We start from the raw sequence: 14,873 nt of genomic DNA on the forward strand, positions 1-14,873 counted from the left end.
GTTCCTCTACTTAATAGCAGTTAAGAGTTTGAACAAGTGATTTAGCCTATTTCCTCATTGGAAAACAAGAGGTAAAAGAGTACCTACACAATAGTATTGCTAGCTGGTTTAAAAAAGGGAAAGAAATAGAACATACTCTATGGGGTTGTGATAAGGTTTATATAATTCACATGAAGGTTTCAAGGAGACAATGTATACCCCACATGTATTCATCTCTTTTTATCCTCTGTGATCCAAGGTGAGATATGACCTCTCTGATGTTACTGAATCTCAGAAAAGTAACGTGACTTGACCAGGTTCACACAGCTGTATATATATGTAAACTTGAATTAAGTTTAGTTCTGCCTAACTACAGAGACTTTTTCTTTTAATATACCAGTTTTTTTTTTTTTTTTTGCCAGAGTGGAAAATTATGTCAAACAAAATTATGTGAAACGTTTCTGTGGTCAGTATATAACTTCATAGTGCACAAAACCTGAAAAAGTCCAAGTATATTCAAAGCAACACTGTTAGAAAATAGAAACAGAAAAATGAATAAATAGATTATGATATATGCATACAAGGGTATATATACTACATAGCACTGGAAATTATGTCAAACAAGATTATTGAGTGTTGTGTGCCCCTTTATAGAACACGACATAGGCTGGCTTTTCCCCCAATCACATTTTCAACAGTGTTCCACAGAAGGCCTTTCTAATTTTTTATTATTATTATAAGCAGGCAGATTGGAAGGAGTTGTAAACCAAAACACAGCTGGTAAGTCTAAATTTAGGCCCATCAAGATGAGTGTCCCTCATAACAACATGGTTTCTCAAACTCCTTCCACTTTAAGTTGCTTTTTACCAGATGTCTCTTGGTGTACGTGTTTCTTGTACATCAGCAATTTTATTTGCATGGCCTTTTCATGCCAGTATTCTGATTTATCACACTTCTCACATTGATTTTTTTCCCTCTACTTGTAAAAAGAAAATAGCTGTTTGTGCACAGATGGTGGTTGCAATTTAGTATTATCAGAGTAATTCATGTTATATTTATGAGATGTTCCCGAGTAGCATCTTAGTGAAGGATATTAAGGAAGGACACCTCTTAGAGAGATCATATCTCACCTTTTAACCTGTTTCTTTTGAAGTTTATTTCCTGAGCACTCAAATATTGGCAAGTCATTGTTTGTTTTAAATTTCAGCTCTGTATTTTATTTATTTCAATAGTAGAACTTTGGAACCATCCAATAGCATTAAAAGTGGGAGGCAAAAAACATTTCTCAGAAATTACTGAAGTTGATTGTTAACCTGTAAAAAAAATTAATGGAGCAAGGATGAAATATTTTAATTATAATTCCTTCCTTCCTTTTTATCCTTGTTTCCTTCCTTAAATATTTATTATGTACCATTCTATATACAGAAATGCTGTTCATTTGCTAGGGCTACCATAACAAAGTACCACAGACTAGGTGTCTTAAACAGCCGGAAATTTATTTTCTCACAGTTCTGGAAGCTAGAATCTGAAATTAAGGTGTCAGCAGGATTGGTTCCTTCTGAGGGCAGCGAGGGAAGGATCTGTTCCCAGTCTCTCCACTTGGCTTGTAGATGGCTGTCTTCTCCCTGTGTCTCATGTTTTCCCTCTATGAATGTCTATGTCCAAATTTCCCCTTTTTTATACAGATACCAGTCATATTGCATCAGGACCCACTCCAGTGACCTCATTTTAACTTGATTACCTCTGTAAAGACCCTGTCACCAAATAAGGTCGCATTCTGAGGTACTGGGGGACCTCAACATATGAATTTTGGGAGGACATGGTTCATCCCACAACAAATGCTTATAATAAACCAAAAATAAGAACAAAGAAAACTTACCGTTAATTTGTAAGTGACTTTTCAATAAATTTCAGTATTATGCTAGCACAGTGCTAATGTCCATTCATTTCAGGAAAGTCACTTAAATGGTTTTTCTTACAGTGAATGTGTTGGTTTGCAGTAAGGATAAAAGACAATGACTTCCTGTGACAATTTGGCTTACTTCTCTATTATACATATTCAAATCTCAGCCTGAAACCATCCCAAGATTTTTTGGTGTGTACCTGTGTGAGTGTGTGTTTTCACTATGCTAGCTATAAGAAAGGTATTCAATGTTATTTAAGAAGTAGAGATTTACCATGCAAATAATTTCTCTTCTGCTTTAATCTCTTGAAGAAAAAAAATGAAAAGATGTATTTTCATTGTGTGAAATATCATAAGATAATGGATGTATATCCAAATGCTAAGAATGAACGAATGTATAAGCGAGGTTGAGGATGGGGAGAAAGACAGAACTAGCAGGAGAAAGAGGCATGAGTTATTGTGGAGGTAAGAACTTTGTTTGGAAAGAACAAATTTTAACGATCCATTTCTCCTGAAAAGCATCAACCACAAAAAGTTAAATGAAGTTCTTTTTGGTCAGTTACTTCTTTGGATCTTCTCAAACACTTATTGTCTTTACTTATTCGTGTCCAAATGTAAATCTTTTAAGTATTGTCAGTATATTTTCTTTCCTTTTTTTGAAGCGAATATAAAACTCTTTGGATAGTCACTTTTATTGAGGTTTTAAGAATGTTTTTGAGTGATTCATAGTAATTTACATCCTTCTACTGAAATCTTGGATGTTGCTAAATTTCAGCCTGTAATTTTCTTCCTTTGCTAGATATTGAAGCATATTTTTATGACACCACACTACACCCATTGGAATTGTGAGCCTTTATAAATTCAGGCAGATCTTTTCCACTCTACAAAAGGATGCATTTTAAGCAGAAGAAATAGAATGCTAAATTATGTAGTAGGTAAAAGAAGTGGGTTGTGGTGAGTTAAGAGGGTGACTACAAAGAACGCCAAAGCACATGGTTGTATGCACTGTCAGTGAAATTTAAAGCACATTTGCCCATCAACTTAAAAAACTACTGTTTATATGAAATGATAATTGAGAGAGATTTTTGTACATGCTGATTGCACATTTATTTGAAACCTCTAAATTCTGGTTTTAATGGCTGCTGAGTATTCCATTGTGTTAGCATCCCATAATTTATTTTGACAATCCCATTTTCATGTGATTCCGGACATATTTTTAAATTTCATATTTAACTATACAACTTTGAATTAAGAAAAAATAACAGATAATCAAATATGTAATCCAAGGTCTTCTGCCAAATGGCCCTAGACAGCTCTTTTAACTTACTGGGTTTTTTTTACAGTAGTTTTTACTGTTCTTTTTTTTTACAGTAGTTCTTACTGTTTCTGAACACGTTAGATACAGTGTTGACTCTAAACAATTAAAAACCTTTTTTCAAAATGATGCACGTTTATTTTAGAATATTTGGAAATACAGCAACTCAGACAGGAAAATATTAAATTCAACAGCAATCCCAACACCTGGAATAACTTCTGTTAACTTTTTGGTATAGCTTCTAAGTTCATGAGTGCACGCATATCGTGAGTGCGCTATTTCTCACTTTTTCTCTCCTACCTTCTGATCCCCCTCTGTCATACACACACATAAATACACGTACATGCATTAGAATCTAGTTGAATACAAATTTTATAAGCTAATATTTTCTCTTAATACCATACTGGGAATCTTTTTCCAAGTTACTATATATTCTTCTAATATATTAATCACTTTATTGTATTCTAGTATACGGATAGACTTTATTGTATCCTATTGTAGGTATATACCATAATTTGTCTCACTAAACTTCTGTTGCAAGACATTTATTGTCTCCATGTTTTTGTGTGTCTGATCAGCTCAACTGTAATTTGTCCTCTATTCCTTGGTCTAAATCATGCCTAATATACATATATTTTCTAGCATTTATATCTTGTTTTCTAAATACCAGTCTCCTCTAAAAGAAACCAGAGCTCCTTGGAGAAATGTCTGTGATTCCATGACTGGGGCAGGGAAAATATAACATAAATCTGAAACATCTTGCTATGCCAGAAAATAAAGTGCTCAAGGAATAATGAAGACATATCAAAAACACACAGATGCCAGCTTTAAGGAGCTCCTACTAGGCAAATTTTGGACACTTAGAACATCAAAATAAATTATATTAATGGATTATAACCCATTGAGTTAAATAGGACTCTGAGTCTATACTCATATAATTAATTGGCTTAAATAAATACTCTTCATCCTCCTTAGTAGGAAACCTACTGATAATATGAAAATTGAAAAATTAAAAAAAAGAAAATATATGTTATTTTGAAATAAGGAAGGTAACAAGGAGCAAAAATAGCTAATAGATTTCTGAATTTGCTTCTGAGGAGCATGAACTGGTAATAGCAATAGTGGAGCATGTGATGCTGCTTTTTTGTTTTTAATTTGTTTCGTTTTATTTTAAGCCTTGTTAGATGATTTGACTTTTGAAAACTATAAATATACTTTTTATTTTGAAATAATTGCAAACTTGGAGAAGTGTTGCAAGAATACCACAAAGAATCTAGATTTCCCAGTTATTACCATTTCACAACATTTGTTTTCTCTGTGTGTGTGTGCAAGTTGAGTAAATTAGAGACATGTTTTATTACTCCTAATTAAATCTGTGTATATTTTTTGAAAACAAGGACACTCTCCTGCATAATCACAGTATAAGTATGCAAATCAGGAAATTAATATTGACATAATACTATATTCTAATCCACAGACCCTTTCAAAATTTTCAGTTGTCCCAATAATACCATTTAGAGAGAAAAAACAAAGGCTCTTCTCCTTTGGAACAGAATCCAATCCAAGTTCATATGTTGCTTTGGCTCTTGTGTCTCTTTGGTCTGCATCAGTCTGGAACAGTTCCTCATCTTCCTTTTCCTTCACGGTATTGGCATGTTTGAAACTGTTTTATAGGCAATGTCTCCTCCCTTCAAACATATACATATGTTTTTCCCCCCATTATCTTAATATAACTGTATCACCATTTTTAGTTAAATTCAGTATTAAGAACAATTTATTTTTATTCACAGTTAAGCCATGTAATGAACTATAATTACATTTTTCATTCTTGTACCTTTTGTTTTCTTTAGAGTTCATCATTCATTCATTCCTTTATTTTAGGCCCTCCCTTTCTCCCTCTCTTGTTTTCTCTGCCTCTTGGCTTTTTTGCATCAATTCATCTACAAAATCTAATATAGCATGCTTCCTTTCATTATGCTTAAATGTATCAGGTATTCTGTCAGCCTCCCTCCCTCCCCACTTCCCTCCTCCCTTCCCTCCTTCCCTCATTCTCTTTCTCTTTTTCTTTTGCTCTTTCTCTTTCCTTCCTCCCTCTCTTCCTTTATTCTTTCCCTCTTCATCTCCTTGCCCCCCGGAGTCTTTCTGCTCTAGTCTGTATAGGTTGTTCTCTAAGTCTGTTCTTTCACTGTCATCCAAGAAATTTCCTTTAGTTCTCTTCTGTGTTGAATCTCTTACTTTCAGATCATATTTCTTCTTTCTTGGTATATGCTCTTATTTTGGAAAAGTGAAGAGTCTTCCAAAGAATGTGTAAGAATGGGTACATGGAAAGTCAGTTTTTGAAATCTTTCCTATCTGAAATGGCTTCATTCTACCTGTATACTTGAATGACAGTTTGGCTATGTATAATTCTAGGTAGGAAATATTTTCCTCTAAAAATTTTGAAGATACTATTTTATTATCATTTAGTTACCAGTGTTACCACTGAGAAATCTGAAGCCATTCCTATTGTATTTTACCTGTTTATAATGTCTCTGGAAGCTTTTAGGAATTGAAAATCCCTACTGTTATGAAATGGCATGGTGATAGATGCTTGTAGGGATACTACCCACCCCACTACTGTCCTCTTCATTTTGAGGAGGCCTGCTAGGCCCTGTCAACCTGGAATTACTTCAATTCAGAGGACATTTTCCTTCTTCATTTTCTGGAATTCTGTTCATTCAGGTGCTCTCTACCTGGATCCTTTAATTTTTAAAAATACTTCTCTCTCCTTTTCCATCCCATGTTCTTTTGGTTCAGCTTAGTTCTCAAGTTAAATCTTTTGAACTTCTGGTTGAGTTTTTATCCTTCCATCATATTTCAACTTTCATGAGCCTCCTTTTTTATTGGTTTTCCTGTTGTTCTCTGAATTGTTTTGAAAAATAACACCTGTTTTATTCATGAATTTGATATCATTCTTATCGCTAATGAGTTCATCTATTTTTAAAGCATTATATTCTCTATTCTGTCTGCTTCCTGTATTCTCTTTGTTTCTTTATTTGTGAATCTTTCACATCAGAGGCTTTCCACATGTTGAGATGTTCGGTAGTTCCCGCACCAGGTACTGACAAGCTGAGTAGACATTCAACATCTTGCTGCCCACGTTCTTGGGGCCAAATTAGGGGAAAGGGCTGGATATCATTTCCTCTAGTATGTAGGACTTTCCCTTGATATCTGTATTTTCATAGGGCCTCTCTCTCCCTCCATCCTGCCTGGTGCCCTTGAGTTCAGAGACACTCCAGAAAGCAAATTTCCAGGTTTTTTGCAAAATTGGGGAAGAAAAGTCACCTGATTGCATGGGGGTAGGTGAGGGAATCTGAGGTACTAACTCCTTTTTTGTTTTATGAGCTTTTTAACCAATCCTCTGGTTTAACTCTTCCAGCATTCTATATCCACAGGTTCCTGGCACCTCTAATTCTTGAGTGTCGCTGTGATCCTGTGTCATAAATGTGCCTTCTTTTTCCTGGTCTACCATTCTCTCCTACATTTACTTTAGCTGTTTCTGCACTGCTTTTCAGTTACCACTCAACCATCAGATTTCCAGTTTCCAAAAAAGTAGTTAACTTTGTTTGCTTAGTCTCTTCTTTTTACCTTGAGGGTTTAATGCCTTTTTATGACTTTTTGTCTTGTTCTGTCTTTGTTTCTTTACTGTCATTTTTAAAGTGGGATTTTGAGAAGAAGCAGAGATAAAAATACATGTTCCATATACCTTATTTAAGCAGGAGTCCAGTTATCCTTTTTGTTCTTGACATATTTGATTAGTATTTGTCATGCCTAAGAAAAAGAGGATTTTAACTTTTTATTCCTTATAGATATTAATTTTTGATTGTTTTATTCCTAGGATGCCTCATTGATGGACATGAATTCCTTCAGCCCTGTGATGCCAACATCCCCTTTATCAATGATAAACCAAGTCAAGTTTGAAGATGAGCCAGATTTGAAAGATCTTTTCATTACAGTTGATGAACCTGAAAGCCATGTTACTACAATTGAAACATTCATTACTTATAGGATTATTACTAAGGTAAGTATTTAATGAACATTTTCTTGAATATAGTTGCTTTTTTGAACTTTTGGAACTGCTTCTTGTTCACTTTGACACTCAAGTTAGAGAATATTAACTGAATTGTTCACTTTGACACTCAACTTAGAGAATCTTAACTGAATTGACTTCTAGTTTTTCAGCCATTTTGAGTAAGACATTGCATCTTATCTATCCTTCACTTGTTCTATATGAATTCAAATTAACCTGAGTACCAGTAACTTGTATTTTAACAGTTGTGCTTATTAAAATAGGAACACTTTAGGTTTTTAGTTTAAAAATTATAAAGAAATATATTTGGAAAAGAAGAGCCTCGGTTTGCTAATAAAGAAAACAACTAGTTAAAAACATGATAACAATATTTTGTGTTCACATTTCTTCTGAAGATTCCAAAAAAATAATTTCATTTGTTTTCCAAATAAGAGCAAATGGCCACTTTATCTTATATCAATATATGAAACACTGTTAGTTGTTTAATGATGCAAGGACAGATCTAGAATCTGAGTCTCCTGACTCCTAGGACAAGGCTCTGCAAAAAGACAGTTTACTCTGAAAAAGTAAAAAAAAACAAATAGTATAATCTTTTTTTAAGGTCCTTTGTGTAATAGCAGCCTTCAAGAATTCTATTTATAAGTTATAATATTTTGTTTATGAAGTCTCACTCTACATCTCTTGTAGTGCATCCCTTTTGTAGCTGCAAAGCTTTTGGACCCTGTGCATATAATTACTTCTTCCAGTGCAGCCTCCACACTGCTGCTAATTATGTTGCATAAAGATGTATATATCTGATCTCTTTACTCAGATTCTTAAGATCCTTCCCTGGCTCCTCACTTCCTACAGAACAAAGTGCAGACTCCTTTGCATGATATATAGAGAACTTCTCAGTCTGGGGCCAGCGTACCGTATATGACTCACCTCTTACTCCCGACTTGTAATACCCCTGCTCTCCACTTGCATAGAACTACCTCTTTTATCTGAATATTCTAGGCTATTTCTTGCTCTCATGATTTTGCATATGCTTTTTCTTCTGTCTGGTATGCCCTTCCCACTTTCAGACAGAAGAGTTACTGTTTGTTTTTCAAGATACAATTCAAAATGATGCCCACTACCTCTGCCCCACATGCTGAGTCCTCTTTCTTCTGTTTGCTCACAGTGTTCTAACTGAACTCTTAAAGAATATAAGATACCACAGTCAGTGTAGCAAAGAAATCAAAAGCCTATATTTAGTCCTTCTAAGCCTCAGGGGTTTTTTTGTTTTTTAATTTATAAGACTGAAATGATAATAGAACCTGGTTCTGTAAGAGTTGCTGTAAGAATTAAGTTAGGATAACTAATCAATGTAAAACACTTAGGAAAGTGCCTAACATATAATAAGTATTCAGTAATTGACACCTACCTGTGTGTAGGTCACTAACTGTGTGTTTATTTGTATTTATTCCCAATGAGTCTGTGAGCTTCTCAAGGAAGGTAATTGTATCTTAAGTTATCCATAATTCTAAACACAATCCTTGGGATATAGCAAGTTAGCAATTTAACCTTTCGGTGAGTGAGTGAGTGAAGAAATTTATAGTATCATAGTCATATCAAGATGCTGTAGAACAAGGCAGCATGGAGTTGGATCTTGATCGCCCCCCTTCCTTGCTATTTAATTAACCTCTCTATGCTTAGTTTCCTCATTTGTAAATTAGATAACAGTACTAACCTCGTATGGTCTTTGTGAATATTTAGTTTGTTAATACAGACACACTGCTAAGAATAGAGCCAGATTTCTCCTGTTACTACTGTTATAATCATCCATTTTCATTACCCTTTCTAGCAAAGATTTTGTGAAACTGAATGATTTTCCCCTCATTTGTTTCTTTCAGAAAGACACTTTATAAAACACCCTATGGATTTCATTCTAATCATAGACATACAGTTCTTATGAGTTATCCATATTACATCATATTTTAAATGCACTGCTCTTGTAGTAGTAGTAGTAGTAATAATGATAGTGATAATATTATAGTGTGTTAAACTAACTTTTATTGTGGGACTAATTTGTGCCAGGCAATGTTCTAACCACTTTATATGTTTTAACTCATCTGAAGCTCACAGCAATCTGGATCTTATGATTTACCCTCATTTTGTGAATGAGCCCACTGAAACTCAAAACTTGCCAAAGGTTATACAACACAGTCATTGGCACACAGTACCTGTGTGCCACGAGTACTGAAGCCCGTGTGCCTAGAGGCCATGCTCCACAAGAGAAGCCATTGTAATGAGAAGCCTGCACACCGCAGCAAAGAGTAGACCCCGCTCACCACAACTAGAGAAAGCCCGCGTGCAGCAACGAAGACCCAATGCAGCCAAACATAAATAAATAAATAAATATTTAAAAAATTTTACATTCATGGACACCAAGATTATAAGGATAAATGCAGGAGGAGCTTCAAGATGGCGGAGGAGTAAGACGTGCAGATCACCTTCCTCCCCAGAAATACATCTACATGCGGAACAACTCCTACAGAACACCTACTGAATGCTGGCAGAAGACCTCAGAACTCCCAAAAGGCAAGAAACTCCCCACGTACCTGGGTAGGGCAAAATTAAAAAGAAAAAACAGAGACAAAAGAATAGGGACGGGACCTGCACCAGTGGGAGGGAGCTATGAAGGAGGAAAAGTTTCCACTTTCCACACTAGGGAGGCCCTTTGCGGGTGGAGACTGCGGGTGGCGGAGGGGGGAAGCTTTGGAGCCACGGAGGAGAGTGCAGCCACAGGGGTGCGGAGGGCAAAACGGAGAGATTCCCGCACAGAGGATCAGGGCCGACCGGCACTCACCAGGCCGAGAGGCTTGTCTGTTCACCCGCTGGGGTGGGCAGGCACTGGGAGCTGAGGCTCGGGCTTCGAAGGTCAGATCCCAGGGAGAGGACTGGGGTTGGCTGTGTGAACACAGCCTGAAGGGGGCTAGTGCGCCCCAGCTAGCCCGGAGGGAGTCTGGGAAAAGGTCTGGAGCCGTTGAAGAGGCAAGAGACTTTTTCTTGCCTCTTTGTTTCCTGGTGCATGAGGAGAGGGGATTAAGAGCACTGCCTAAACGAGCTCCAGAGATAGGCGCAAGCCACAGCTAACAATGCGGACCCCAGAGACGGGCATGAGATGCTAAGTCTGCTGCTGCAGCCACCAAGAAGCCTGTGTGCAAGCACAGGTCATTACCCACACCTCCCCTCCCGGGAGCCTGTGCAGCCCGCCACTGGCAGGGTCCCGTGACCCAGGGACAACTTCCCTGGGAGAACACATGGCACCTCAGGCTGTTGTAATGTTACACTGGCCTCTGCTGCCGCAGGCTCACCACACACTCTGTACCCCTCCCTCCCCCTGGCCTGAGTGAGCCAGAGTCCATGAATCAGCTACTCCTTTAACTCTGTCCTGTCTGAGCAAAGAACAGACACCCTCAGGTGACCTACACGCAGAGACGGGGCCAAATCCAAAACTGAACCCCAGGAGCTGTGAGAACAAAGAAGAGAAAGGGAAATCTCTCCCAGCAGCCTCAGGAGCAGCAGACTAAATCTCCACAATCAACTGGATGTACCGGGAATCTGTGGAATACCTGAATAGACAAAGGATCATCACAAATTGAGGAGGTGGACTTTGAGAGCAAGATTTATTATTTTATCCACTTTTTCTCTTTTTGTGAGTGTGTATGTGTATGTTTCTGTATAGCTTTGCTTTTACCATTTGTCCTAGGATTCTGTCTGTCCGTTTTTGTTTGTTTGGTTTTTTTAGTATCGTTTTTAGCTCCTGTTATCATTGGTAGATTTGTTTTTTGCTTTGGTTGCTCTCTTTCTTTTTTTTTTATTACTTTAAAAATTTTTTTAAATTATTTTTTATTTTAATAACTTTCTTATTTTATTTTATTTCATTTTATCTTCTTCTTTCTTTCTTCCTTTTTTTTCTCCCTTTTATTCTGAGCCATGTGGATGACAGGCTTTTGGTGCTCCAGCCAGGCATCAGGGCTCTGCCTCTGAGGTGGAAGAGACAAGTTCAGGACACTGGTCCACAAGGGACCTCCCAGCTCCACGTAATATCAAACGGTGAAAATCTCCCAGAGATCTCCATCTCAACACCAAGACCCAGCTCCACTCAATGATCAGCAAGCTACAGTGCTGGACACCCTATGCCAAACAACTAGCAAGACAGGAACACAACCCCACCCATTAGCAGAGAGGCTGCCTAAAATATTAAGGCCACAGACAGCCCAAAACACACCACCAGATGTGGACCTGTCCACCAGAACAACAAGATCCAGCCTCATCCACCAGAACACAGGCACTAGTCCCCTCCACCAGGAAGCCTACACAACCCACTGAACCAACCTTAGCCACTAGGGGCAAAACCCCAAAACAACAAGAACTACAAACCTGCAGCCTGTGAAAAGGAGACCCCAAACATAGTAAGTTAAGCAAAATGAGAAGACAGAGAAACACACAGCAGATGAAGGAGCAAGGCAAAAACCCACCAGACCAAACAAATGAAGAGGAAATAGGCAGTCTACCTGAAAAAGAATTCAGAATAATGATAGTAAAGATGATCCAAAATCTTGGAAATAGAATGGAGAAAATACAAGAAACATTTAACAAAGACCTAGAAGAACTAAAGAGCAAACAAACAGTATGAACAACACAATAAATGAAATTAAAAATTCTCTGGAAGGGATCAATAGCAGAATAACTGAGGCAGAGGAACGGATAAATGACCTGGAAGATAAAATAGTGGAAATAACTACTGCAGAGCAGAATAAAGAAAGAGGAATGAAAAGAATTGAGGAAAGTCTCAGAGACCTCTGGGACAACATTAAGCACACCAACATTTGAATTATAGGGGTCCCAGAAGAAAAAGAGAAAAAGAAAGGGACTGAGAAAATATTTGAAGAGATTATAGTTGAAAACTTCCCTAATATGGTAAAGGAAATAGTTAATCTTAAGTCCAGGAAGCACAGAGAATCCCATACAGGATAAATCCAAGGAGAAACATGCCAAGACACATATTAATCAAACTATCAAAAATTAAATAAAAAGAAAACATATTAAAAGCAGCAAGGGAAAAACAACAAATAACTCAGAAGGGAATCCCCATAAGGTTAACAGCTGATCTTTCAGCAGAAACTCTGCAAGCCAGAAGGGAGTGGAATGACATATTTAAAGTGATGAAGGGGAAAAACCTACAACCAAGATTACTCTACCCAGCAAGTATCTCATTCAGATTTGACAGAGAAATTAAAACCTTTACAGAGAAACAAAACTTAAGAGGGTTCAGCACCACCAAACCACCTTTACAACAAATGCTAAAGGAACTTCTGTAGGCAGGAACCACGAGAGAAGGAAAAGACCTACAATAACAAACCCAAAACAGTTAAGAAAATGGTAATAGGAACATACATATCGATAACCACCTTAAATGTAAATGGATTAAATGCTCCCACCAAAAGACGTAGACTGGCTGAATGGATAAAAAAACAAGACACGTATATACGCTGTACACAAGAGACCCACTTCAGACCTAGGGACACATACAGACTGAAGGTGAGGGGATGGAAAAAGATATTCCATGCAAATGGAAATCAAAAGAAAGCTGGAGTAGCAATTCTCATATCAGACAAAATAGACTTTAAAACAAAGACTATTACAATAGATAGGAAGCATACTACATAATGATCAAGGGATCAATCCAAGAAGAAGATATAACAATTGTAAATATTTATGCACCCAACATAGGAGCACCTCAATACATAAGGAAAATACTAACAGCCATAAAAGGGGAAATTGACAGTAACACAATCATAGTAGGAGACTTTAACACCCCTGTTTAACCAATGGACAGATCATCCAAAATGAAAATAAATAAGGAAACACAAGCTTTAAATGATACATTAAACAAGATGGACTTAATTGATATTTATAGGACATTCCATCCAAACACAGCAGAATATTTCTTCTCAAGTGCTCATGGAACATTCTCCAGGATAGATCATATCTTGGGTCACAAATCAAGCCTTGGTAAATTTAAGAAAATTGAAATTGTATCAAGTATCTTTTCTGACCACAACACTATCAGACTAGATATCAGTTACAGGAAAAAATCTGTAAAAAATACAAACACATTGAAGCTAAACAGTACACTACTTAATAACCATGAGATCACTGAAGAAATCAAAAAATACCTAGAAACAAATGACAATGAAAACACGACAACCCAAAACCTATGGGATGCAGCAAAAGCAGTTCTAAGCGGGAAGGTTATAGCAATACAATCCTACCTTAAGAAACAAGAAACATCTCAAATAAAGATGCTAACCTTGCACCTAAAGCAATTAGAGAAAGAAGAACATAAAATCCCCAAAGTTAGCAGAAGGAAAGAAATCATAAAGATCAGATGAGAAATAAATGAAAAAGAAATGAAGGAAATGATAGCAAAGATCAATAAAACTAAAAGCTGGTTCTTTGAGAAGATAAACAAAATTGATAAATCATTAGCCAGACTCATTAAGAAAAAAAGGGAGAAGACCCAGATCAATAGAATTAGAAATGAAAATGGAGATGTAACAACTGACACTGCAGAAATACAAAGGATCATGAGAGATTACTACAAGCAACTATATGCCAATAAAATGGACAACCTGGAAGAAATGGAAATTTCTTAGAAATGCACAACCTTCTGAGACTGAACCAGGAAGAAATAGAAAATATGAACAGACCAATCACAAGCACTGAAGTTGAAACTGTGATTTAAAAATCTTCCAACAAACAAAAGCCCAGGACCAGATGGCTTCACAGGTGAATTCTATCAAACATTTAGAGAAGAGTTAACACCTATCCTTCTCAAACTCTTCCAAAACGTAGCAGAGGGAGGAACACTCCCAAACTCATTCTACGAGGCCACCATCACTCTGATACTGAAAACAGACAAAGATGTCACAAAGAAAGAAAACTGTAGGCTAATATCGCTGATGAACATAGATGCAAAAATCCTCAACAGAATACTGGCAAACAGAATCCAAGAGCACATTAAAAGGATCATACATCATGATGAAGTGGGGTTTCTCCCAGCAATGCAAGGATTCTTCAGTATACATAAATCAATCAATGTGATACACCATATTAACAAATTGAAGGAGAAAAACCATATGATCATCTCAGTAAATGCAGAGAAAGCTTCCGACAAAATTCAACACCCATTTATGATAAAAACCCTTGAGAAAGTAGGCATAGAGGGAACTTACCTCAACATAATAAAGGCCATATATGACAAACCCACGGCCAGCATCATCCTCAGTGGTGAAAAACTGAAACCATTTTCACTAAGATCAGGAAGAAGACAAGGTTGCCCTCTCTCACCACTATTATTCAAAATAGTTTTGGAAGTCTTAGCCATAGCAATCATAGAAGAAAAAAGAATAAAAGGAATCCAAATCAGAAAAGAAGAAGTAAAGCTGTCTCTGTTTTCAGATGACATGATACTACACATAGAGACTCCTAAAGATGCTACCAGAAAACTACTAGAGCTAATCAATGAATTTGGTAAAGTAGCAGGATACAAAATTAATGCACGGAAATCTCTTCCA

The 14,873-nt window shown here is 36.8% G+C and overlaps 1 protein-coding gene across 3 annotated transcripts in view; it reads left to right on the forward strand.

The window, feature by feature from the left end:
* SNX7 (sorting nexin 7) overlaps positions 1–14,873 on the forward strand; it is a 98,211-nt gene that overhangs the window by 17,511 nt on the left and 65,827 nt on the right. For all 3 annotated transcript variants that reach the window (XM_032609093.1, XM_032609096.1, XM_032609086.1), the window contains exon 2: positions 7,075–7,257. In XM_032609093.1, the coding sequence (XP_032464984.1) occupies positions 7,075–7,257 (183 nt within the window). The remainder of the gene's footprint in view (positions 1–7,074; positions 7,258–14,873) is intronic.

Source organism: Phocoena sinus, chromosome 1 (assembly GCF_008692025.1).
Source record: "Phocoena sinus isolate mPhoSin1 chromosome 1, mPhoSin1.pri, whole genome shotgun sequence".
In the NCBI taxonomy this organism is placed as follows: Eukaryota; Metazoa; Chordata; class Mammalia; order Artiodactyla; family Phocoenidae; genus Phocoena; species Phocoena sinus.